Raw genomic sequence first — 27,833 nt, 5'->3', positions numbered from 1 at the left:
CGTATTCCTTCCAATAAGGGGCCTCCACATCAGCAAATGAACATCCAACTTCCAATCACGTCTTCTCACAAATTTAATTACTCAACTCTCCAAACACCTCCTTTGACTCTCTTCTCTTCTCCTTCGTTTCATTCTCTCTCTCTCTCCTCTCTATATCGACTGCGATTTCATCGCAAAAATTCCAGGCGCTGTAATAGAGAAGAGAGAGAAGAATATCTCAATCTTTCAACAAAAAAAATTTCAAAATGTTACGGAAATCACTGCAAATTATCCTAATTCTAGGGTTTTTGCTAAATCTTTCTCAATCTCTACGATTTGATCTTCTATCAGGCCAAACAAAATGCATTTCCGAGGACATCAGGACTAATTCCATGACCGTTGGAAAGTACCACATCGTCAATCCCAATGAAGGAATTCCGTTGCCAGAAACTCATAAAGTCACTGTTCGGGTAATTTTTATTCATCCTTGAAATCGATTTCTTCGGGGACAATTGAAATTATAAAAAAAGGGTTGATTTTGTGGAATTGAAAAAAAAACCCTAATTTTGATTTGATTTGAGTTTGTAGGTGACGTCGTCGTATGGGAATAATTATCACACAGCAGATCATGTTGAAACAGGACAATTTGCGTTTACCGCAGCTGAGACTGGGGATTATATGGCGTGCTTTTGGACTCCAGAACATAATCCTTCTGTTACTGTGACTATAGATTTTGATTGGAAGACTGGTGTTGCTGCTAAAGATTGGGGTAGTGTTGTTAAAAAGGGATCGGTTGAGGTAATTTTCAATTTCTTTTGATTTGTTTGTTTGTTCAATCTTTGACATTTGAAGTTATTGATGCTTAACGTATGCTCTTTGTATTGTAATTTATGTGATTATTGAGTTTTGAGGTAGCTAGAGTTTAGATAATGGCATGAAGTAGAATGATGATGATGAACTGATGATGGAGATTGGTGGGGGTTTATATAAATCCAAAGTTGTGAGCTTTAGGTGGTGATTGAGGTTTCCTTTGGCAGGGCACTTATATCTAAGCATGAGGTTCGGAATCGAATATGATGTAGCCACATTTTTGTGGCTAGACCAAGGTTGAATTAAGGGCATAGGTGATTTAAATTTTATTTTTGTGTTTGTTATGGTAATTTGAGTTGAGTGACTTTTAAACAGTTGTAACGACCGTTTTATGTTTCTTATATGTGAATTATGCTGTGATGAGGGAAAATGCAGGCGAGGCTTTTCAAGATTCTTATTTTGGTATTTTTGCAGTTCGTGACTTGGGTTGTATTGGTGATAGAATGTCTTGAGCTTGTTTCTTTCTGTTTTCATTTATGTATTTATTGTTTTTTTTTTGTCGAGTGATGACTGTTATATACTTATCTATGTGTTAGAAGAAATTTTTTGTTGACCATTGCTCAAGAAATTGGTGGGTTTCCAATGTTAGTCTTGCCACACTTTTTTATCTAAATGGATCTGTATTATGTAACTCAAGGGATGTTCTTCAGTTCACTTAAATGCCCCTCTGATGAGTTTTCTATTGCCTCTAGTTAAGAGGAGTACAATTGACCTTTTGCCTGATGGTCGCTTGTGAGATATGAGTGATGTAAAGTAGAAATTCTGAGTTAGAATCTTGCTAGAGCCTGAACTCTGAAGAGAGGGTTACATTATTTTACTATTGTATTTATACCAATTCTTACAAAAGCCAAATGAAGAAGGATACGGGCAGAGCAATACAGGAATTTTCCTGACATAGACCTATAGTTGAAATTTCTAGCTTAAATGGAAAGCGATCAGCATTGTTACATTGATATCTTTCTTCCCTCACTTCATGGATAAAGTGGATCTCTCTCCTTGCTGATTCACTCTGGCTGCGCCGGGGGGGGGGGGGGGGTTGTCCTACTGTGTTTACTTGATAGAAGTTTTGAGAACATCAAGTTGTCGGTTGAAGCTCTTGTCTCTTTTTATGTATCATGCTGAATGTGCCCTTACTTTATTTTTGATATGTATGCTTTTGACTGAATCATGTTTTGTTACATTTTGAGGGAAAGTTGAACTGAGTGAATGAAATTTGAATTGGGTGAAAGTTGTCATGTTCGAACTAACTTCAGTAACATTTTGTTTGGATACAGATTTAGGAAGGAAAGGGAGGGGGGGAGAAGAACAAACATTTTGTCTTGTTTGAATAGAAAGGAAGATGAGGGAAGAAAACTTTTATAATCACTGCTGCATTTGTTGCGGGATGTCTTCTTCCCTCAATTATTGTCTAGTGGCTTTTGTGTATGGTTGTGAGGCATTATCTTTTTTTTGCTTATGCTCGAACTAAGCAACGAATTGTTTGCCCCAAAGCTTAACATGGGAAAGGTTACAGCATTGGATAATTAATATGGCAAGTTATCTCAACACGTGCAGAGTATGCCATTACTTTTTTCAGGGTGGGGGAAGGTGTGTGGGGGGTTGATCCTTTGGAGGAAACAGGACAGGCTATGGAGGGAGAGTACCAATTTGAAGAGGGTTCTGGGTACCAATTGAGACATCTTTTATTTTTTTTCCCTATTTTATGCTGCAACAGTGCTCTGATGTGGAGTTGGGACTAGACAGAAACTAGTACTTCCTCATATTTTGGGTTGTATTACTTTTGTGTCCATTTATTCTTATAAACTTTGATTGAGCCTGTGTCTCAACTCTCAATGATGAAATTTGACATAGTTTTGTTTGTACATTTGCTTCATGTTACGAAGCTTAGTTACTGAATAGATAAGTGATTGAACAAATTTTTTTTTACCAGGTTATGGAATTAGAGTTAAAGAAGCTAATGGATACTGTAAATTCTATTCACGAGGAAATGTTCTACCTTCGTGATAGGTAAGCTTTCTCTTTTGTTCCTCAGCTAAACTAAGAGGAGGTTATTAAAGGAAGCTTTGTCTTCTTAAGTGTTCTCTGCTATAAATAAATCTTGTTGCTAATAAGGTTCCCATTTGATATCTCCACAGGGAAGAAGAGATGCAAGTTTTGAACAGAACAACTAATTCCAGAATGTATTGGTTGAGTTTCCTCTCACTTGTTATTTGCCTATCCGTCGCGGGCTTACAAGTGTGGCACTTGAAGAGTTTCTTTGAGAGAAAAAAGTTGCTTTAAGTTAGCTAACAATTTTCAACTTTTTATTTTTTATTGTAAAATTTTCTCGACTGTAATGAAATTGAAATAGTTAAGCCACTTGAAATATCTACATGTTTTCCTCTTTAAGATTCTTGACAATTTTCTCATTCTCAGTTTAATTGTTAGTCTTAATTGTTAAAGAAGTTATATATAAATACATGGGGCTCCCCAATATCAGCATGCCTTGTTCACAGGACCATAGCATGCATTCTTGGCTATCTTGCTATCAACCACGCGATGCAACCATAGAGTGTCGATTGATTTTCTTATTCGCTTAGTTTATGTGCTTAGAACTGGACTCATATATTGGCCAGCTTCCTTTTGAAGGCCAGAAGATTTTAAGCGTTATAGCACTTGATTTTTTTTTTTTATCCATATGAGCCACGAAGGTGGTACAAAGTACAAAGAAGGGGTGGGGGATTCGAACTTGTGACCTATCGTTCATTCCAAAAGAGATTGCCTTCCAAATATGCGATATCACTCCAGTCTATAAAATGATCGCGGTCTCTTTTCCATTGTTACATAAGCTCCCTTGTTTGCCAATAATATCTCAATCAACAATCATAAAACACATTTCATTATGCAACGAACAGCAATTGACGATTTTCTAACCAAAAGCATACAGAAATACTACGATCTGTAGTGATCTTGTAGTGCAGCAAATAAATCCGATAGGTCTTCTCGTGATGTTGAAGTCTGGTGTTTAGGGGAAATGAGAACAATACAGAGCCATTTCCCGCTGTCCAATAGATACGATGATAACAGCAAGCAGGGGAAAATAAATTCTTCTGCAATTACACAACACAAACTAGGAGGTGCTGGAAACGCTTATTTTTCAATTTCCATTAGAATAGGTCATTTACAAAGCCTATGAGAAAAGGGAAAAAAAAGCGAGAAATTACAAACATACGACACAAATAGTACAATTTACAGGAAGGGGAAAAAAAATTTGAACTTTCAAATGTGAATACAACACCAAACACGTAATAATCTAACCCCACCAAAGCGATACAAAAATGAGACTGAAGATCTGTAATAGAAACCCTATAATGTTTGAACAAGGTGCATTGGCTAGAATTGGACATGCTAGCTAATGACCCGACTTAAAAAATAATGTTCAAATGATGGTAGCTAATAAACAGGTGTTACACCCTTCAAACAAAATCAAGGGATTGATAAAGCTTGAAATGGTGATACCTTGAGCCAGTTTTGCACAGCGGATGTGAGTATGAACGAACAATCGACAGTGATGGTAAAAAAAATAAGCAAGTCGTCAGACTACGAGCTCAATAATGCAGAGTTTGTCATCCAGAAAAGAAGTGCCAGTGATGCTCTGCTGGAAGATTATCTTTTATTTTCTCAAGTTTCTTAAGAATCTCCAAGAAGGTAGGCCTATTGTTCATGTCAGCAGCCCAACACAGTTCAGTTAACCTGTATTGAATACCAACAAAGAATTGATCATCATAGATGGAAAAACCAATAATTGACAGAAACTACACTAGAACAAATTTTTTTTTTTTTTGACAGAGACTACACTAGAACATTACATGTATATTTACTCAAAGAATCAAGGCCAACACCCCAATCAGCAATGTCCCTTCTCTCCAGTCTCCACCCCGCCTCCCACCCCAAAAAAACATTCTTAATGACAGAGACTACACTAGAACATTACATGTATATTTACTCAAAGAATCAAGGCCAATACCCCAATCATGCAATGTCCCTTCTCTCCACCCCGCCTCCCACCCCAAAAAAACATTCTTAAAAAAAACAATTGTAAGGAAAAGGTAATAAAATACACAACATACCCAAAAAAAAAATTGTAGCATTGTCATGATTTATGACCAAAGACGACAACATAAATTTTAAAGCATGCTAAATTGTGCTAACATTTGGTTAATTAGACAGATAGTGAAAAAATAATGGAGTCCTTAGGGTAAAAACCAAAAAAAAAAAAAAAAGAGGGAGGATGTGTCTAAGTGGGGTTTTTTGGGGTTGGGGGGGGGGGGGGTTCACTTTCTCATAGGACTAAAAAGCAGCTTTGCAAAAATAATTCCAGTCACATGGTCCAACCCAAAGCTTTCTACCATCAGGTTCGATAAATTATTCTGTACCAAAATGTTTCCACACAATAGGGTTTGGCACACTATTGAGGGTAGATATAGGTGAGGGTGTGAGGCATAAGACATGGTAGGTATTTCATCTATGTGGCATACACTATTGGGGTTTCGCAAACAGAAATGTTTCTGAAATGGGAAAATCTTAGGTCCCGATCATTTCCGAGCTTCATTAGCACAAATACATTCCGGGCTTCTACACGTGGAACTACAAGTCCCGTAGGTTTCTACTCTTTCTAGGCTTCATAGCAGTTTCTTAAGAAAATGAGAGTGCTTACAAAAGCAGAATTAAAGATGATTCTTAGATAAAGAGAAGAAAATAAGTGGATGGATGTGGAAAGATTAAAAAAAGATTGATGTGATAAAAAAGGTTTGTTTTTTCAACTCAAAAGAGAAAGCTGAAAAGCAACTTGGGACATCTCTTTAACAGAAGTGTGGAAATCATTGTCGGGGAAAGGGAGTTATTTACAAACTAATGTAGTCAGTAAAAAGATCAGAAACAGAATCTCGGAAGACGAAAATTTTTCAAGGTCACATCGTACATAGATGTGGTGGAGAAATTTCAATCAATCTTCATATATTTGCACTTTAACTTACTCTCTCAGTTCCGGGACAAAGTTTTTAGACCTAATCGTAGGCCTGTGTCCTTCAGCCACATATTTTGCTGCCTCGTATGGTTCATAGCTTGCCAATGGAGGCTCTCCTTCAATCATCTGAGAAAAGTTGCAAGATTATTCCATCAGATAAGGATAGGCGGAACAATTTTTTACTGTAACATGTCAATGAACTCACCTCATACAATATCATGCCGAAGGAGAAAACGTCAACCTTCTTGTCATATTTCCGATGCTTAAATACTTCAGGAGCCATATAGCGGTCTGTTTTTTTAATCAATCAAATGATGAAGAACAATTAGTGATCGCATGAATAATATCCCATCAAACCCACAAGTACAGAACAGTGAGAACACTCACAGCTTCCTGTCTCGCCAGTCAATTTGTACACATCATGAGCATGCTGAACTCTGATGAGCTTGCTTAGTCCAAAGTCTCCAACTTTTAAATGATCAGCATTAGAGTTGACTAAGAGCACGTTCCTGAAACCATCGCAAAATCAAAAAGGTTATCAAGCATGTGGACGAGTCACATGAGTGTCAAATAGTCAGCGACAATCTTCTTGAACTTAGAGGCATGCAAGGAAATAGCATGCAGCACATCGTGAATTTTTTTGATAAGTACGAGCAATCCAATCCCCCACCCCAAACAGAGAGAGAGGCAAATAACTGCAAGTGCACCGACCTTGGCTTTAGATCTCGGTGGATTATGACATTAGGTTCATTATGCAGATAAGCCATTCCCCTGCAAAAAATAACAATTAAACAAGTCAGGTTAGCATGGTTATCAGATCACATAATGCTGCATGAGGAAGCAAATAGATGAATCTTTATAAAATACAATTGTAATGAACTGACATAGCTTGGACTGGATTTAAAAAACTGATATATATGTAAGATGAACTTTGATTGATAATTTCTGGAAGAACAGTAAAATAAGATGATAATTACAAGCTTTTGAGAGGCTTGTTCTCTCCCATTCAACTCTTAAAAGCTCACCCAATTTTCTTATCAACATGATTTCTCTCACTAACTCTCTAACTTATTCTACAAGCTACTATTAAAACTAACTAATTATGCAATACCAAAAGTGCCCCTTTCCCTAGGTTTGATACATTACAACAATCTGTTTTAACAAGACAGAGAACAAAAAATCTTCTGATGTAAAGGGGACCATTCCTCCCAGCCCAACCTCCAAAATATTAGCCTCGATTTTCAAATGGAATCATACATAAGAAGTATTTTCTTTTTCAAAAGAAAAAAAAAGGAATAACATAGGGAAATATAGTCCAAAAGGCAACACAGAGTAACAGCAGATTAAGTCGAAACCAACAAGCAGCCCAAATAAAAAGAACAAACTCCTTCCAATACCTTCCGATAGCTTTAATTTAGTAAACGTGATTGATGAATATATCAGCACCATGGGACAAAAACAAGGCCATCCCATTATGTAAAGGCGACGTTATGTAACCTCCCATTCAATAACATATGATTTTAAAACACTGCGACATCCATAATACTAATTCACCATATTAGCTATAATGACCAGTTTCTAAAATTGCTATGCATATTGAAACCCTTAAATTCATGCAAGATAAAGTATACTCATATTATAAACAATATAAATGTTCTAAAAAGTAACAAGATAAGGTTCCAAAAATATTATAGACAACTTTTTATTTATGCACAAAATAAGAAGAGAAGGTTAGAAAAAGTACTCCCTTTAAGTTCCTAATTCTCATTCGCTTTCCATTTACATACGCTCTTTTAAGTTCTACTCATCTTTGCTTTATTCCGTATTTGTTTAACTTCTTTCCTCGTTTATCCTCCAATATCCCACAACATCAAACTCACTTCTAGTCTTTTCACCTTAAAATCAACTAAAAGACACATGGATGGTCCCTTTTCCTATATTCCTCGGTTATTGAAATATCTTGAGTGAGTAGAAGTTAGAGAACGGAGGGAGAATATATATAAGCTATAATCCCAATTCTTGAATTACAACTCAGTCTAAACACTAGGTGTTCTAACTTTAAACTCCATAACTCCAACTCAGTATCAAGTCTATAGCTCTAGTCTCATCCGTTATTCATCCATATGTCACAGTATCGTCTGCATACAGCAGATAACACGCTATGTGTTGCTAAATAGACTATTGTGATAGTACTACTGCAAAGAGAAAAGTAGTCGATACAGCATATAAGTAAGATGTCCCCACACATCCATCTCAATGCATACAACATATACAATCCATTACTCTTGCAAAGAGGAAGAGACTTGCCAAGTTGAGCTAAAATTAGCATATAAAATTATTTTAAAAAGAAATGTGTCCAAAAACTACTTTTGAAGATGGATCCGACAAATATAGTTGTACATTTCAGATCAACCTGGTTTATAAATAGTTGTCACTTATCAGTTAAATTATGTAAATATAACCTTTGGACTACTCATTTAAGATTGACAAAGCAGGATGAACAAAGTATCTTGGTTTGATGGACCAAGGGCAGGGGTTAATATATATGATAATCCAAACAGAAGGGAGGAGCGCCATAGAACTATAAAAAAGGCTATCAAGATTTCAACTCCCTATGTGCCATTGATATCAAGAAGACTGGTAAGGGGTAGGCCAAAAAGTGGTTAAGTGTGAATAACAGATTAAAGTAATTGGACTCAGAGAAGATAGACTTTTTGAGTATTAACATGATGGAGAGAGATAACAGAGGACCCACTTCGACTGGGAGGGTTGAAAACTTTTACTGAAGTACGTGACTGGAAGATAATTTTAGGGTAAATAGTGTACCAGACAATAATTATGGGACAGAAAGAACAGTCTAATAGTCATCAAATTAACCAGAAATAACAACAAATGAAAGTAGCCAAGACAAAAATGTGGCAGCTTTGATCATGAGAAGAGAGGTGGGAGTTGCACATGTGGAACATATAATACAGAAAATCTGTATATGGTAGTTTGGTCACATAAAGCACACTCATTGAGGCTCTCAAAATGGTAGGTTGGGTCAAAGAAGAGGCAGAAGGAAAGAGTACACAGAGTCAGCCTTCTATGATCCTCAAATAAACTGTACAACTATGAACCTATGACAACATGGGATACATACGACATTCCTATATGATACAAATTTCAATTTTTCTGACCCCCTCTTTAGTCTTCAGAGTAAATTATACACATTTTCAGTCCCTCCATTATGTTGCGTCCTCCTCTTTTTTGCTTCTTGTGTAACTTTTTTTTTTTTCTTCTTGTGCAACTTTCTCCAACATATCCACTTCCCACTCAACTAGGGAAGATCAAGTCAGGCTTCCAATGAAAAACTCCAAATGGAAAATGGTGTATGGGGATAGGAGGAAAGAGAAGTGAGTGGTTTTCCAATGTCAGTGAAAGCAAATAACTTCTTTTTCTGATAGGCAGTGGAACTAAAAAGCGAAACTCTTTTCCATAGAATATATTTTCCAATAGGACATGAATTAGTATACTCTAACCCCTTTCAGAAATATAACTGTTAGATATGGATTATAACTCTCACACAGAACCATAAACTAGCAAAAATATATATATATATAAGAAACAGTGAAATACGCATCATCAAAGAGACAAAGACCGTTCTGCATCTCTACAAGATGATAACCTTAATATAGAGAGCCACATACAGCTAAAGGCACTACCATTGGTGGCTCTCATATCAGCATAGAACTTTTGTATCATGTAATGCCTGACAAGCAGGTGAGCATTCTGCCAGGGCTCTTGGTTACTGGTATCAGATTTGACTAGGTTTACGTAAACTCCAATGAAACAGCTATATTTTGGACCACTTTATTGTAGAAAAATTAAGAAATGGATCCAAGAGGAATCTAACTGACATAGCTAGAAGTAAAGGCCTTGCAATCGTCTGTAAATGTAAAGATACCAACTTGGTCGAGAAGCCATATCAGTAACTAGTTTCTAAAAAAACAAAAAAAATAGAACTTTTTTCAGTATCAGCCGTATAATTTACTAATGACAAAATGCTAGAAGAGACTGACAAATTGAGAATCAATGTAACAAAAGACAATTAGGCACTGAAGAAAGCTAATTTAATGAACCACTATCCTATAAAATTATATCATTTTTAGATATTAATACTCCTTAAGCTATTATTTTCCCTTCAATCCTTTCTCCTTCCAACACATTGCTTAAGGTGATTAGCAACAGTCAACTACATCCATGGAACGAACATTAATAGTAAACATCTAAATCGTGTAACACCTTTCTGCAAAGGCCCACTTTGTCTAGCAGTCCATGAATACTACAGATATGAAAAGAACAAAAGTAATTGCTACTGAAAAAAGCTTCAGAATACCTTGCAATGTCCAATGCAAAATTTATAGCTGTTGTTGGACTAAGAGCTCCCTTTTCTTTAAGGTACTGATGAAGATCGCCCTACAATATGAACAAGGATGAGCATAACAATCAATCTAGTCACATGTAACTGAAGCAAGTTCTTTTGACCGTAATTAAAAAACTCGAATACAAATATTATGTGCATCAATTTACCCCTCGCAAATACTCAGTGATCAACATTAAGGGCTTTTTCTCAGTAACAGCTCCAAGAAATTGAACAATGTTAGGATGACGAAGCTTCACCAGTAAAATGACCTCGTGCCTAAAATCCTGACTGAACAAGCAGATATGGAATGGAAAAATAAGTAAACAAGTTGGATCATCATAAAAAATATCCTAAAAATGTTAAAATCATATGCTTATCTGGGAAATGCTATCTTTTAATTTTGAACTCACATAACCAGTCTATCATCTGAAAGAGATGGAAGTATGCGCTTGACTGCAACTGGAGTTCCTCGCCAGTAGGCTTTCAAGATCTCACCAAATGATCCCTGCATGAAGTACACTATTATCAAAAGGGGATAAAAAGTCAAAAGAGTACTAGAAAGTAGTCCATAACATAAGCCACCATCTGCAGATGCATATGCATCAGAGAGCTGGAAGCCAATGACATGACAAAAAAGAGTTTAAGGTAGATACATGCTAATAACCAGCCACTCATAGGACTTCCTGATGTTCAGATACTGTTTCCGCCTGCAATAATTTTCTTACTTATTTACACTTTATAGGTTCCCCCTTGATCAAGAACCAACAACCACCTTATTTTAACCCCTAACTTATCTCATTGCCCCCAACTTCTAAGCATGATCTTGGAGAGGTTGGGCACAGATAAACTACATACAAGGTCACCCATAGGCCATAACCTTTATCCAACGACCTTAAATTGAAGACTGCGGAACTGCAAATTATCATAAATAAATTTCACCCAGTTTTATCATTGTCTTACACAATGATGACATCAAAATGAGAGCTGATACATTGAATCAGAAAATAAAGAAGAAAAGCAAAAGTAAAATATGACAGAAAAGTGTCTGAGATGAGGATTAATTATTTTTCAAAAAATATAAATTTGTTTAAGAAAGAAGTAGATAAAAATTAACCTTAATGATCACAGGATATAATTAGTTGATTACAGATGATCTAAAAGAAATGCATAAATCACACCTTTCCAATTATTGCTGAATGTGAAAAGTCCAGCTCAGCAGGATCGATCTCCCAGTCACACTTGTTTGGCAAGGGCGGGGGAACAGCTTTTGGTTCAAAATGGCTTCCATTTTGTCCCTGAAAGTTCAAATTACTCAGAAACTATGAATCTTGACCAGTAGGCATGCTTCCTGACACAGCGGATATATAATAGATCAGCCAACGAAAGGCTCAAAATAGTAACACTGGCATACTAAATAGGCTTATGAGTACATCATGGTTCAGACCATTGATGCATTTGAAAGAACAAAGTAATGAGTCAAAAAACTTCATCACATATGTAATTTATTAGTTGCAAAAAGAAAAGCAATTAAGCAAATTGCAAATCTGAGTTCTCATATGTTAATCCTGATGACAGCATAAAATACACAAGAGGAGATTATTCTCTATAATTTATAGTGTACACACAACAGTTATCACCTTCCAATAAGATATCCTGTTGCACTCACATAATTCGAAATATACAACTACTTTCTAGTTTCTACCCGTCGAGACTCCCAAAGTCTAGGCAATTTGATGTCATGAAAAAATTTGATGTATCATCAAAGAGGGATCTAAATGTGAACTAATGATCTTTTAGAGGACATAAGTCCACTACTAAAATGCTTCAAGCTAAAAATTAGGACAAATAATGCACAAATTCACCAAACATCGTCCATGAGATAAATTGTTATTGCAAGACATATGATGAAAACCCCGGAATCTCTAGCCTGAAGCAAAACAAAACATGATGTAAACTCCCTAAGCCCCACTTCAAAATAAACATTAACCATAAAAGATGTCCCAAGTCTCAACTCAAAGTTAACATTCTACTTTTATCCACTTCCTTTCTATACTTTTTCTCCCTCCTTAATCTCTGTGCGTGAGCTCAATGGTAGTTATTGCTAGCTTTAAGCAAGGATGGAAGGAGTACTTCCACTTCCAAATTAATAACACATGGACCAAGGGATAGCCACTACCTACTACATAAAATTGAAGTCGTACATAGAAATGCAAGAGATTAACTTACATAAGATAAACCACCATATGTCTTCAAAAGCTCGATCATTCCATGTTTTTTTGCACCTTCAGCATCCGCTAGAGGCTGTCATGAACCAAAAAGCTATAATTAAGTGCAATCCAACTAGTTATTCTTAGTGAGTCAAATAAATCTTTATAATGGAGGAAATAACAACAAATACAAAATTTAACATGCAATCAGAATGACGCTTTAACCTAGGCGTCAAGAATTTTACCGTCCAAGCTCCAATAAAATGGGTCAAATTTCACCAATTCCTGTACCATATTATCATTATGGGATTAAACCAATGCTTGTAATTAGGCTTTGTCCTAAGCAACTTAAGAGGACAGGCAGATAAATGCAGCTTTGCCAATGCAACTATAAAAAGGCTCTGCAGTCTTACGACTCAAAACGAATAGAACCAATTTAACCAAAATCCACATGCTAATCATAACGTTCATAAAAAAGGGTGAGTGTTCATCTTTATCTAGCACTATATGGTAAGGTGTTTGGTGAAACAAGTACTCTCTAGGTTGACCTGTGCCCAAAAAAAAAAAAATTGATAGAAAGCTCTTTACTGGTAGATGCAATCTCTTAACTTTCGGTTTTGAAGCAGATACAAGAAAATTTTCAGGAAAGAACACGCATTAGTCCAAAATCAACCTAGGAACCATAATCCTCCATTAACAAATGTTTATGCCCTTTGAAGATTTCATCACAATAAAGCCACGTAACTACGAATTCACGATATTTCCTGTGTCAATTACACCAAAAAAATTACACTATGAAGAGGTAATCTTACTTCACATTACAAACATAGAAACAATATTGTTTGCTTAAATAGTACTACACTCCCAATAAATTATGGAGACTTCCTAAAAAGTCATGTGATCAAGCATGTCTAAGAACTCTACGATCATCTTCTTGCACTACATGCCATCATACAACACATACATCAAAGTAACAAAATCTCGCAACAAATTCATTTTGCTCTACTGAAGTTCAAAATCACAATCACAACTAAAATTCCGAGATTAAAACCACCAACAAAATTCGTCAAATTCAACCTCATTAACTCCAAAATCATAACTAAAAGCAGTGAATTCCTGAAACGAAGTAAGAAATTAATGAAAGAGAGAGAAAATTATATATTATACGGTGTTTTTCCAGCGATCTTGAGCGTTGACATCAGCGCCAAAATCAATCAAACACTGAGCAACATTAATCCAACCATGAAGCGACGCAACATGAAGAGGAGTTCGATTATCATAATCTCTAGCATTAACAAGAGTACGATCTTCTTCGAGAAGCTTCCGCACCGCAGCGGCGTCGTTTTGATGAGCATGCCATAAAATCGCCGAAGTTTTGCTAACCCTAGCTTTTTCCTTCTCCTTTTGCTTCTCACCTCCTTTGTTCGCCGTCGGCGGTAATGGCGCCGGCGATGCTCCGACGTCCATTCCGGTTGATCCCGAAGAGCTTTCTCCGCCGTCGCTCATAATCTCCGGCGAATCAAACGGTCCAAATTGAATCAATCAATGAATGAATCAGTGAAATCAGAGAAGAAAAAAAAAAGTGAGGGATTTTTGGAAATTTGTGAGTGTGGAAGAAGAAATTTAGAGGAGAGAGAAAGAAGTAAGAAGGAAGACGCGGAAGTGGAATGATTTGTTTGTGTGATATCCGTTATTCTGTTTGGTTGTTTTGGCTTTTCCTTTTACTTTTCTTTATTTATGTTATTACCAAGTACTGTATATTTATTTCCATTTTTTCCTTTTTTTTTTTCCTTACTAGATTAGATTTGATTCGTCCTTTTTATATTTCTTTACATTTTCTTTTGTCAGAATTTTGTTTGTTCTGTCTAGTTCTGTTACACAAGGATTACAGGTGATTCATTATTTCATCATAGTTGACGCGTCTTATTTTTTTTTATGGAGTTTTTTTTAATGGATTTTCTTTATATTGTTGAAGTAATTAAATAAACTTTGAGAAAGACTAATGATTGGTTGTGTTTTTTTTTTTTTACTTATTTAAACTGAGTTTATGAGATGTGTTATTGGACTTGATCAGTTCTAATTGTATCTTATGTTTTTTTTTTCTGATTAGGCCTAACTAGACTTGAACTTTAACTTTTTCGGCCAAAGAGAAAACACCCTAAGGCGGTAAGGCCTAAACATAAGTCATGGTTAAAAGACTATCTAAACGTGAAATCGAGATATTTTTTTGAATTTCACATTGTTCTATTTTGTTCAACTTATTTTCAATATTTATAAGAAAAAAATAAGTTCAAATAAGCTCTGATAAAGACTAATAAGTTCAGATAAATTCAACGAAATAAAATTTGACACACTGATAAAATAAGTTTAGATAAACATTAATAAGGTATAATAAGGTCATATAAACATCATTGATATTATCTTCCTTCTCAATCTCCTGTGAAATTAAACATCACCTTTCTTTCATTAATTGTTGTCATTTCTTATTAGAATAAGTGAATAACCAATGTCCAAAAATGGTGCCAAATGCCAATTTATATTTAATCCAAATACTGTCACTATAGAACCCAAAATTGTAGAACGGTAGTTTCGTAAACATGATATCTTATGAAGATGTCCTAATTCATGAATACAATATCCGTACTTAGCAATTTCTGGACACTTTCAACATGAAAAAAGGACAATGATAGCATGGTTATCTAGTAGGAGGATTAGTAAAACCTTAATATTTTTCGCTTGAATAAAAAAACTAAGTACAATTGACAATGACATTTTAGTTTGCACCGTCCAAACAGTGCTTTCAAAGACTCAGTCATTAATCCCAATTGGGTGATTTAATTAGTGTTTGTGTGTATATTATATTCTAGGGCTATCCACTCTCATATTATACTCTTGGATGACCTTGTTAATAGAGGGTGAACTATTGAACTCACTTCTTCACAATTTGTTGATAGATGTTTCCATTGGAGTCCATATTTTTAAATCCTAGATAATATGTTTTCATCCACAGATCCACTCGCAATACATGAACGATTAATCCTATGTCAATGAGAAAATCATGAAAGAAAAACAAAGAATAAAAATTCACATGAATAATCTCAATTTTCACCCGTCTTCTCAAAATAATCCCAACTTTTGAGGGGACTTTCTCAAAATAAGCTAAATTATCTTTTTTTTCTTGCGTGCACTAATCCATTTTAGGTGGTCTATAATATGTTGAAAATTAATAGTTCGGATTATTTTTAAAAAGTACCCCCTAGAGTTGAGATTATTCTATAATAATTCAAAGTTGGAATTATTTTAAGAAGACTGATGAAAATTGGGATTATTCATGTCAATTTGATAAACTATAATTATATAAACTCGATCTTGAGGCAAGAAAAAGGGATTAGTAAGAAGATAATCTCCTAATTTACTAATTAAATTTAGCAATTGGATCTTTGTTTAACACAATACAATCATTACTTTCTTGTCCCCAAAAGTTGAGAAATAATTTGACTCCCTTACATGGAAATGTAATGCTTAATTAAGTAAAATCATGGAATATGCAAAGCATATTTCTCTCAGTGTAAAGTCAACTTCGACTCTTCAAAGCAGGTTTGCCAAAAATTTAATAGTAAAGGGGGCAGAATATATGACAATAGAAAGAAGAATATTTGTGCAATTTTCTTGACATATACTCCATTTGGGCTGTGTATATACATTATAATCATTGTATTACTATATTAAGTTACAGTGTTCAACTTACAACTTTCTGTATTTCTATACAAATATACACTCTGCAGTAGTGAACCATGTTAATCTTCAAGAGATCGCTTTCGAGCTCTCAAATTAAGTTGGAGATTTTCAGGTTGAGGTGGTGTCCTGCCTCTGCGGAATAGAACAGCCAAAGCTCTCGATTTCCGACATAGATCAAAAACCTGAACAACAGCTATTTGCGTCAAGCTAAAATTGAACATTGGTTTTATGTAGCATGAGAGAACAAGTTATGTTTCTTACAGATGATGCTTCTATCTCAGCAACACCTTCACAGCCTTGACCGCCGCCTTGCATTAGGTCACAGAATCTCTCCGCTTCATTTTGGTCTTCAAATACCTGTTTCACACAGAAAACTGCTAATATGAGAAGGATGAAATTCATATAGACAGAAAAAAGCAAGGTCCAAAATAAAGTGTCAAAGTGTTCATAGTCATGCCTGCGTGTCGAGGACCGGACACATGTACTTGAGGTAATATAAGAAATCAGAGTTAAATAGTTCCAGTCTTCAGACAAGTTTAATGCATAATGAATTCATAAAAAGTTTCCCGTGTACTGTAACCAACTGTTCCACTCGAACATAAAAGCCGAAGTGCATTGCAAGGTCACCAAGTTGCAAACCAGAATCTACCGACATGACATCTTATCCTTATAAAGGATTCAGAAGTGGTTATCCACACTTCTTAACCCCCAAAAAATGGCACACAGAACAAAGCAAATAAACAAAAATACAATGATAAAAACATTAGCTTACAAGTATTCCCTCCCTAACGTCCTCCACGACCATTTGAAACTTCTTGCTGCCTCTTGATTGCTTAGTCTGATTGCCAAATTCAGAGCTCCGTTTGCTTCCCTTTGAAAACAACATCCCAAGCTCCCTTTCAACTTCACTATAGCAAGAAATTTCAATTGTTAGCATGGAAACAGCTAGCCAGTTTTAGAGGTTGAGATGGCACTGTGGCAGATATTTTAAAGCATAGATCCAATAGCAAACCTGCGATTCCTTCGAGTTTTCATTGTGCATAGTTGGTTTTCCTTTTGGGTTAGGACATACACAGGTTTTGAAGTTTCCCTCCACGGATTATCATCCAGCACTGCGGAAGGCAAAATGGTCATTTTTTCAAGCAACAGAGAAAAACAAGGTATAATATCAAATGTATATTACAGAATTCTACAAGTAACATGCACTTGCTTTATAAAAAGCAACACAACTATATACAACCAGAACATACTTGCAGTCTTGCAGACTCCAGATACAGAGAGCACACTTGCAGAAACTTAGTCTAGTTGGCAGTTGGCAACATGAAATTGCTTGCCAATGATCACCTTATCTCCCTATCACCCCCTTGTTAATTTCTTCACATCCTTTATCCTTATTTAGTGATATGCGCATGTACATACATGTTAAGTGAGCATCAGACATCATATCCAACTTCCCAAGATTCACCAACAACTAGTCCTTTATAGAAGCAGAACTAATAAACAGAATGACATCATAAACCATCTTTCATGGACAAGAGACCCATAGAGTGAGAGACGTTGGGTAATGGGTACAGTAGATTTGAAGGACTTGCTGTGCATAGCTGATAAATCTCAGAAGTGAAATAGAACAATGACATAATTAATAAATGCACCATCACACATCCTAGTGAGACTAAACTATTGCTATCAAAGAGCTTTCTAAGGTCAAATGCTTATACAGATGTAGTCAATAGTCATGCTTCTGTTGAGAAATATGAGTACCAACCTAAGATCAGGGAAACAGATCAATTTCACTGCAAGCCTAGGAACTAGGAAGCTTATGAAGAGGGAGAGGGGTCACTTTCACATTCATATCATAATTGTGCCTTCAGTGGTAAAATTGTGCCCTCATACTAGCTCCCTCCAAAACAAATGTCAGCATAGCATTATCAAACATTAAAGCCGGGACAAAGGAATGACTATGATTACGTAGAAATGATAAACATGTTGCAAAAGAAGGGTTACCTTTGTCTTAGTAGGGTTTTTTTAGGTCGGTAGCTTCAAGCAACCCCTCCTCAACATCAGGTGAAATAGTATCAGCAAATCAACGCAATGCATGGGAGCTACAGAGGGGAAAGAGGGTCCAGGATGTAGATATTATAATGCCTATCACCGGACTCTTAGTAAAATTGGATAGATAGTGGATGTGAAGAGGTGAAGACATTTCTCTGCCTTCTAAATAATAAATGAGATGAACATATACTGCAAAGACCCAGGCCCTACGGGAGAGATTGCGAAAGAATTTGAGCCCTCTCTCATCCTTCACTTTCCTTCTCATTGGAAATCCTTTCCAGAGATATGGTTAGAGAAAGCAAGTCCTGATATAGGTTAGACACAGATACTCTTTCCCATTTATTGTGTAGGTATGGCTCCAAGAGTCCGCCTCAGATTGAAGTGTTTGTCTTTTGGGGATGAAGTTTTATTACAATAGACGTCGGCATCAGGTTTTTCTTACATAGATACAGAAAAAATTCATTACCATCATTGCAACTTATTACCGAGTATCAAACTTCACATAGGGTGCATTTTCTTCACCTTATTTTTCCTAAAGGTATTGGAAACAACTAAACTTATTGGAAATTATCTCAACTTATTGAAAATTATTTTTATAAGTTGTTAGAAGTGGTACTTACTAGAACTTGAGGAAACTAACTAGAACTTATTAGACCTGCAACTTTCATTATTTAAGATGAAGCTAGTGCACCCTTAACTTCAATGTTACACTGATCCCCAATTGAACAAAATCCCTCCCTTCAATTCTTCTTATTTTTGAGAAAGATACCTTCATGGAAGTCGCATAAACCAAAATTTCTCAATATGATAGCAATCATGCCTTTCTTATCAAGTACTAACTTGTAAAATGATTTACAACCAGGCTGTGAAAGAATTACGACCACTCGCCCTGAACGGAAGCCATGGCACTCGTATTCATAAAATACAAATACATCCAATTACATCATTTATTAACCCTTCATATTCTTCCGTTGCTCGTCATTTATGCCTTTCGAAAGTACAAAGTCTATGTAACACAACTCTCCTAATGAAGCCTCAAACTCTAGAAAACCCAAATTTTCACATCAAACTTGTGATAAATCGTTTGTTATAACGGACACAATCAAGCAACGAAGCATTAAAGAACAATCGACACAAGAATTAACGTGATTCACTAAGCATGTGTTAGCTACATTCAACCGGCACAGGATCAACAACCGAAGCCAATTTCAACAGCTTAAAAACTGTGAATCACCACAATCTAAACCTAATTCTCATGTACAATCAAATACAGATGATACTAACAATCTCCTTCATTTCTTTACCAAAATTCACAAACACAACCCTAAAATTCTAATCAAACCTAAATCAACCAAACAAAACTCAATCAAAATAAGAAAAAACAGAGAGATAAAGAAAAATATACCATCATAGCAGCTGGAATCAAGAGATTGGTGGAGATGGCGTCGGATGTCGTAAGCACGTGACGAAACCTGCTCCAGAAACTCATCAGAAGTACCAGGGATACTTCCGTCCAATCGTAAGGCTCTCTCTACCTCCACGTCATCACTACTAACCTCATCATCACCGTTTGATTCTCCATCAGAGCTGCTGATCGATTTACCGCGCAACACCGGAACATTTCTCATCTTCTTCACGGAAATCGAGAAATTGGATGAGAAAGGAGGAGAGAGAAAGGTGTAATTGTAGTTCGTAGGAATGTTGAGATGGTGGCGTAGAGGAGGTAGCATGATTGAGGGAGATACAGAGGAGAGAGAATCCATTACTGTTACTTTTTCTTCGTCTTCTTCAGCAGCCTTTTGAGTTTTGAGTTACTTGGAAAACTGGAGTAAGAAATCTCAATTCGGTTTTTTTGTTGGTTGGTTGGTTGATTTATTTTGGTGTTAGTTGGGCCTTGTTTGGTGGCCTACTACGTAAAAAGTCTAAATTAAAACCGTTTGAATATTTTTGGTTTAGAAACCTTTTTTTTTTTTGGAATTATATTCAGCAAATCATAATACTTCTTCTGTTTTTTTGTTTGGAGAAATTCACAAGAAAGGCCCAACTATTATTCATTTTTTAATATAAGTTCCAAGTTCCAACTATGGATTATTCCCTACAAGTTCCGAGTTTATCATCTTGTAATATTTTGTCAAAAATATTAATGTTGCAAGTAATATACAACTTCTTAAAATGAGAAACATTCCAAGTAAAAACGAACAGAAGTCGTATACCTACTGTTTAGAGGAAAACACCATGGTAAGAATCTAGAAAACAATGGAGATGGCCAACACTTCCAACGTAATACTTGTAAGACATGCCATAGAAATGTGAAAACAGTAATAGTCGAGGAAATGTATGAGCATTATGAGAACCAAATTGGATTATGACAGGATGCTTCACTAGAAAGATCGTCCATCATACTACTTCTGTTTTTTTTAATTGCAACGATTTGACATAAAGTAGAGAGGGAAAATGTCTAATCGTTGCAACTAAAATAAGCAGAGGTAGTATGAGACAGATGAGCGATTGAAATTCTTGATCAGATGAGTGAACAGCACTCTTAAGTTGGGCTTCCCAGCCTCCCACTAAAGTAAAATCCCAGTACTAAGTTATGGAAGCAACAGGACAGTAATGATTTTATACAAACGAAAGATAATGTTCTTGGATTACATACATCAACAGCAACGTTCTAAATATACAGATCAATCGCATTACAATTTGTGTCTCCATTTCTGGTTGTCTGATTTGCAAGCGAAACGCAGAAATCAGACTTGTCATCTATAGTGGCAATTGGCAAAGGAGGACTAGTGAGTAAGCTTAAAATATATGATAAAAATGATGGCGAGGAGAAGAACACCGATGACTCCACCAAAGATCCATTTGTTTTTGCTTATTCTTCGTGACATAGCAGTTAGGATCTTCTTACTTTTGTCAATGGCGCTGTCTACCTCATGCAGCTGCAAGCAAAACAAGTAGATGGTTTTCAAGACCACTGTTCACTCAGCAAAGTTTACGTTATTATATCAAATTGTGTGCAAGATTATATACTTCTTCCATTCTGAAATAAGTGAAATGCTAGTTTCTTTTATGTGCGCATATTAAGCACTTATCTCATAACAGGAGAAGTATATATACTTCCTCTGTTTCTTAATAGATACATCATATTAACTTTTAACACTATTTGGATATCTAATTTGAACAAATCACTAATTTATATATAGGAAAAAGCTACATGCAGCCCTAAGGATTGTATATAAGAAGTTAAAAATGGAAATAAGTTGCATTAATTGATCATTTATTACATCGGTTGATGTAAAAAAAATTCATAAATTCACAACTTATTTCCATTTTAAGTAGTGTATTTATGTCTTATATGCAACCCTAAGGGCTGCATATAGCATAACCCTTATATATATGCATGTTGTCGTTATTCTAATTATTGTTGCATTAATCTCGATGAGTCAATGTATATTTTCAAAATATTTTTTCTTTATAATTTTTTATAATACATAATTGAATATATTAATAGTCAAAGATGTGCATCGACACTTTATGCATCTGTTAAGAAACAAAGGAATTATAATATAAGGGGGACTTCATGTCTAAATGTGAGCTAAAGCTCTTACTTTTGACCATTAGATTCTACTCCCTCAATCTTTGATTAACTTATTCATTTTCCAGATTGTGCTGTGGCAAAAAACTTTACGGTCCATTCCAAACTCAGTTAAACAGTAAAGTAAAAAAAAAAATGACAGGAATAATAAGCAGCACTCCTTTACCTCCCAAGGTGCTCCATCATTCATGATTTTCATGTAAAAGAATGAATGCATGAGCATTAAAACTTTAGCAAAGCATAGGGAGGATACCTTCGAGTGTGAATGTAAGAGGGTCTCACGCTGCTGGTTCAAATCTTGAAGAATCGAAACACCCAACTCTTCTGTCTCCAGTATAGTTCTCCTACTCTCCCTAATTCTGTCACTGGACTGATTCAATCTTTCGGTTGAAAATGTCAATCTTTCTCTTTGGTCTGCAGAAGTCTGCACAAGAGACGATTGATGTAGTTCTTACATATCCCTTAACAGTAGGAAAGAGCAAAGAAAAAATGCACAAAGAGGAAATAGCAAATCAACTCAGCAAGTCAAAGGCATACAGCTTTGAGAATCATCTGGGGATGCAAGATAATAATCAATCTGTTGACAAAGACATTACATTTCTTGAACCGGCTTACAGTGGCAATCTCAATTAGTAAAAGCTTAACCAGAAGCTGCACATTTCTCACATGAGAAACACAAGGATTGGCATTTGGTGGGCAAACTTCTAAAACTGTTAAAGCTATAAGAACAAATGACTAAGAGTTGCAAACCAGCTATAGTTCTCAATAATAAGTCCACAGGTTTCTTCAGAGAATATAATGCTATTAACATGCTTTCAGCAGGCAGCCTAATGAGGGAAATCTGTAGTTCTTGGACTTTGTACAATTCAACTGATTTTGTTCTGAATTTATATTATCTGAATTTATTTTTCTAAACACACATTTTTTTGGTTCGAAATTGTCTAATAACAATTTATTTTGTCTGGAATTATCTGAAATTGTTTTGTATGAAGTTAAAATAAGTTGAAGCAACCGAACCCTTATAATTAAAAGAATCTCACTAAATAGAGGAGTTGAAAGTGAATATCAAGTGTTGAGGTCCAGCATGAACAAATCATGATGCATCAGACGTATATTTATAACATGCCAAATACCATCTATATGATTTGTGACATCAAAAAAACACTTCCAGGATACTTGCAAGTTACAAGTGTCAGCACACCAGCCAAAGAACCCTGCTGGGTAGAAGTTTTAAATTACTTGCACCAGTATGAATAAAAGGGTATGATTGCTGTTGAAGCTTTAGGAGCAATATATTCTAATTTCTAACAACAATGCTATGCAAAGAACCTTTAAAAAAAAGGAGATGGTGGCGCAAAAATATTAGAAACATAAAAGAACAAAGAGCAGATTGATTTCTTAGTGTCCTCTAAATAGCAGCTTTCGGAATTTAAAAAAAAAATCATGTAAGGTGCTATGCATAAGTACCTTGTATGCATCTGCCCCTCCAGCTTCTAGCAACTCTTCACGGGCAGACTGATCATGATTGGGTGAACTGATTCTCTTCACCTCTCTTTTCAGGTTATTCAAGCCAGATTTATACTCCCTCAGCTTTGCAAGAAGCATGGCCTTCAAATTAGGTTGCAAGCTTCTCGCTTCAAGATCCATTTTCCGTATCTGAATAAAGCCAGAAAATGGTCACATCACAGAATTATGCACATGAAAATCCAAATCCATCAAAAGACATACTAGAGTGTGATACCAATATATCAGCCTCATCCAGGCCTGCCTTAATATCCGTCAGCTTCTGCTGTTTCTGCTCTGCAAATCACGCAAACATGACACATATCAGAAGTCCATGCACAACAGATTGTAGAAACTGTTACTTTGAATGACAGATTGAATAGGAGCCATCAGTAATGGAAGGGAATTCACCAATTGGACAGGGTAACGGGAGAGGAACCAAACAGAGAAGTACCATGTCATGAGAATATGTATATTAAAGTTCTTCCAGTGCTTGGATACAAACCCTACATGCTGTACTTCCTAAAATAAATTGCTGTGGCTTTTCGCACTCCAAATTTGTCCTCGGCATTTTAAGACAGCAGGCGTATTCTACCTGGTGAGGTAACTAAGGGAAAGCGAAACTACGAACAAGGTCTTTTCCACTTTGTGAGGTGACCAACAGCATGTCTAAAATTTCAATATCCTATAGCATTTGAGTCACTACAGGGAGCAAATGGCCATAGCCAGACATATTGGAGCCTCTTGGAGGGACCCAAAGAGAATTCACAACAAAGCTAGGGCCAATCCCCTCCAAACTTTTAGGGGTCCAATCTCTCATGTCCGTTTCTATAGTAGAGATGGAATTGGAAAGGAACCTTAAAAAGGACAACATTTCATAAACAACATAGAGGAAGATGACAGGAATAACTTATCACAGGAATTGTTTCGTCTTTATTTCAGGAGATATACTCTTCAAGCACTTGGTTAGATCACATCTAGACATAAAGAAGCTTAGCAAGCAATGAGAAACATAGATCTATAAGTGCTACACCAAAATTGAATATAGTAGGTTTTCACAGTAGTAAAACAACCTTGATAGAAGCATGAAGTTGAGAGCTTCGCCACTCCAATAGTGGTTTCAGTGTCTTTACGTGCTACATTTATCATGTCCTCTTGCCCAAATGACAAGGAAGAGAAGAAAAAAAAAATTGTGGGGAGAAGAAAAAAAATTTGTGGGGAGAAGAAAAAAATTTGTGGGGAGAAGAAATAGGGAACAGACTTAATCAGTAGAGATTCACATGTCGTACACTTACTACTGACATACATTCAAGACCAAGGAGTATATGTTGTATATTCAATTTGAACAAAGATCCTCTAGGTTTCATTTAAAAACATGTTATCCAACCACTTAGTGGAATTTCACCTCTGATATTAACATGCTTTGCCAATTTTATCAAATAAACAAACCATAGCTCACCATTATTGTCCTATTTCAAGGAAGAGTTAAAGCCATTTGTGAAATCAAAGAAGAGTTACCATGGTACTAACCATCTACCGCAGTATAGCTAGGGAGAAGAAACATCAATGGGAAAAAAAGAAAGTGAAGCACATTATATAATCTCCAAAGGAAAATTGAACATCAAAAATAAATAATTCTTCCGTTCTTTTAAAATTGCAACGTTATGACTTTAAGCTTTCCCAATACATTATTTTGACCATTGACATCTTTAATATTCAATCAGTAAATTATTAAAAGTTGATATTATGAAAATACACATTGAAATTAATCCAACAACATATATCATAACATTTTATTTTCTATATATATTAGCAATAAATACGATCAAAGTTAGTCACATAAGCCGTGTAAAAGTCAAAATGTTGCATCTATAAAAGAACACAAAAAGTACAAAACATGAATATGTTTTACCCCCAAACAAAGAACTGCAGAGCACAAGTTTCTCAAACATATATGATATAATATAGGTATACGCTCTCCTATCACCATAATCTGACACCAGCCTCAGATATATGCCATGTCAAAATTATTTTAGTAAACTATCAATCTAATTTTGTGCTTTTACAGATATTATCATAGATGTCACAGGTAAAACCAGAAGTAGCAACGACATCTTATACTTCTCATATGCAGCCTTTGCTATACATTTCTGTGAGCCCCAACTAGATTGTAAAGACATAATAGCCAAGTTTTTGTGTGCAGATTGGCTCAGAATGGTTGGTGTAAGAGAGCGAAATATTTTTTTTGTGTTTATTGAATAACTGCATACGAGGAAAAAAGGCTGATCTGCACAATTGTTTGAGAAGAGCGATCAAAACAATTTGATGATTTTCTGAACATTGGCTAATTTTTCAATAAATCAATCCAGGAAAACAAATTTATGCTACAGACTTTACATAATAATTAGACCCTATACATCTCAGATGCAATAAGGACGAGACATCACTTGGCTATTGTAGTAGAGAATTTCGCATAATATTTCAACCAATGTATAACGTCAAGTTAGATAATATACGTTTACGTAAAAGTAGGAAATAGGGAACAACATATCTAAAGGGCCAAAAGTAACAGATAAAGTGACAAAAAGTGGTTTCTTTATGTGAGGTGAAAATGAGATGAATACACACAATAAAACAAGGATGATACCGGTATCTAAGTGTAAAACTCGGATTCTACTTAAGTTTTATTAGGAATTGTCATGTAATGGTGGGATTACAAAACAGAGGGGTTTCTATTTTCAGTTAAACCTCATCAATAGTATATCATGGCCTTGAATTAACAAGTTGGCTTTGCAACAAACCCTTATAATATATGGGGGAAAGAGCATAAACCTCCCTCCCTTTCCTCCTTTTCCCCACCCAAACCCCCCCCCCCCCCCCCAAACGCGCACACAAGAGAAAAAAAACATAACACTCTTCACCTCATAGCACATTTTCTGAAATCGCAAGCATCTATCTCATCTCTGGATGGGATGAACGGGAAAAAAAAAAATTAGTTGAACCAAGATCATCAAGTCATCCTAGTAACATGACAATCCAGTAAAGAAAATGACCACATAACTTCATAAACCACTAGCACCAAGTTATACCTAAAATATATGATAATCATATTTAATCCTATGTGAGGACCAATAACCTGTCGGAAACAAAATGATACTGGCTCATGATTACAATTTCTTAATTTAGGGAACTACATCAGCATGGTTACCAACTTACCATGGATCACCTAACAATTTTTCGTTTTCTTTTCTTCTAATTTTTCCTGTTCAGGTGTGCTGCTCAATAGATACCTTATGCAAACTTGGCTAAAACTTTTTCTTACCTCCATAGAGATGAAACTGTTTCACAAGATACACAAAATTGAACCTAACCACAAACCTATACTCGAATCTCTCAACCAAAATTACTTTGGTTTAACCAATAGTAACATGACATCTACCCATCAATAAGTTCGCGATACTGCTCAATTACAACATAAGAATCTTAGCACAATTTCAAAATAAAGCAGAACCAACTGCTTCACTAATCAATAAGCCACTCGAATCGACTCACGGAAGAATGATCTTTATCAAAGCTGCCTGAATCACATACGTTATAATTCTTATACCCAATAAAATGTTGTTTCTAGTCCCCCCCCCCCACCCACCCCTCAGCTCCAGAATCACCACCAAGGTAGATCGATCGGACATTATAAAGGTCAGAAACGCAGCAAATTTCACTCATCACAAGCTCAGAACCAACAAATCCCTCCGCCAAAACCTAGAATTACATCATCAACGATTACAATCTCCAAATCCAATTTTGTTTCCAAAAACCCTAATCATAGAACTAAACATTTTTCTCACAAATTAAAGCGATAGAATTAGTTACCAGCAATTCGATCAAATCAAACATGAACAAAAACCGGAAAAAAAAAATCAGGCAAAAGATGAGAGAGAAAAAGAATTACCTTGATCTGATAAAAGAGAAGCGGAAGAACATTTGTTGGAAAGGTTAGCCGAGAGCTCACAGTACTGGCGCTCGTAGCCATCGAAAACCTCACTCATTTTCTCTCTCCTAAAGTAATTGAGAGAAGTATTTGAGGAGAGAGAAAGCTAGGCGGCGTTGTTAATGGCGGAAACGGGAAAAAGCGCCACCCTAAAAAGTCCGTTAGGTGAAGAAGACAACCGAAAGGACGACCTCCCAGCTTCCTGCTTTGCTGATCACGGAGTGACAGTTAAGTTATGCGAACAAGATTTTAATGTAGCTCCATCAAGGTAAATGATTAAATTACTCATTTGCTAAATGCCGCCCTAGATTTTCCTGCTAACGCCCTGTATAAATATATATACATGTATTTATACTTTAACACTCTATCCCACTCTCTTTCACCCTCCCTCACTCTCTTCACTCTCCATCACTCCATCACTCTCTTCACTCTCCATCAACAAAGATCTCCCATCAAAAACTCTGACAATTTTTCCGACAATAGTAAATTCG

The 27,833-nt window shown here is 35.8% G+C and overlaps 4 protein-coding genes across 5 annotated transcripts; 1 reads left to right on the top strand and 3 right to left on the bottom strand.

Moving 5' to 3' along the window:
• Positions 1-92: 92 nt before the first annotated feature.
• On the top strand, positions 93-3,241 carry LOC104897857 (transmembrane emp24 domain-containing protein p24delta9). The gene is made up of 4 exons (XM_010684814.4): positions 93-449; positions 568-777; positions 2,780-2,856; positions 2,985-3,241. Exons 1-4 carry the CDS (start codon positions 246-248, stop codon positions 3,127-3,129), a joined length of 636 nt encoding a protein of 211 aa, XP_010683116.1. The 5' UTR covers positions 93-245; the 3' UTR covers positions 3,130-3,241.
• Positions 3,242-3,966: 725 nt separating this feature from the next.
• LOC104897856 (serine/threonine-protein kinase VIK) lies at positions 3,967-14,130 on the bottom strand. 2 transcript variants are annotated; one of them, XM_057395492.1, is made up of 12 exons: positions 13,634-13,773; positions 12,712-12,751; positions 12,486-12,560; positions 11,438-11,554; positions 10,670-10,764; positions 10,427-10,547; positions 10,233-10,312; positions 6,566-6,625; positions 6,242-6,363; positions 6,060-6,145; positions 5,865-5,980; positions 3,967-4,581 (listed from the first exon to the last, which is right to left on the bottom strand). In XM_057395492.1, the coding sequence occupies exons 3-12, from the start codon at positions 12,522-12,524 to the stop codon at positions 4,455-4,457; spliced, it is 963 nt and encodes a 320-aa protein (XP_057251475.1). In that variant the 5' UTR covers positions 12,525-12,560; positions 12,712-12,751; positions 13,634-13,773; the 3' UTR covers positions 3,967-4,454. The 2 variants fall into 2 exon arrangements, with proteins under 2 accessions (XP_057251475.1, XP_010683115.1); XM_010684813.4 differs by lacking the exon at positions 12,712-12,751 and having other exon boundaries at positions 13,634-14,130.
• A 1,971-nt stretch (positions 14,131-16,101) lies between these two features.
• LOC104897854 (hypothetical protein) lies at positions 16,102-20,106 on the bottom strand. Its single transcript, XM_010684812.4, has 5 exons — positions 19,662-20,106; positions 17,217-17,316; positions 16,977-17,112; positions 16,466-16,561; positions 16,102-16,386 (listed from the first exon to the last, which is right to left on the bottom strand). Exons 1-5 carry the CDS (start codon positions 20,017-20,019, stop codon positions 16,264-16,266), a joined length of 813 nt encoding a protein of 270 aa, XP_010683114.1. The 5' UTR covers positions 20,020-20,106; the 3' UTR covers positions 16,102-16,263.
• Positions 20,107-20,847: 741 nt separating this feature from the next.
• On the bottom strand, positions 20,848-27,581 carry LOC104897853 (vesicle transport v-SNARE 12). The gene is made up of 5 exons (XM_010684811.3): positions 27,304-27,581; positions 23,593-23,651; positions 23,319-23,507; positions 22,105-22,275; positions 20,848-21,195 (listed from the first exon to the last, which is right to left on the bottom strand). The coding sequence occupies exons 1-5, from the start codon at positions 27,398-27,400 to the stop codon at positions 21,043-21,045; spliced, it is 669 nt and encodes a 222-aa protein (XP_010683113.1). The 5' UTR covers positions 27,401-27,581; the 3' UTR covers positions 20,848-21,042.
• Positions 27,582-27,833: the final 252 nt, after the last annotated feature.

Source organism: Beta vulgaris, chromosome 6 (assembly GCF_026745355.1).
Source record: "Beta vulgaris subsp. vulgaris cultivar EL10 chromosome 6, EL10.2, whole genome shotgun sequence".
Lineage (NCBI taxonomy): Eukaryota > Viridiplantae > Streptophyta > Magnoliopsida > Caryophyllales > Amaranthaceae > Beta > Beta vulgaris.
This window is presented reverse-complemented; position numbering and strand designations above follow the sequence as displayed.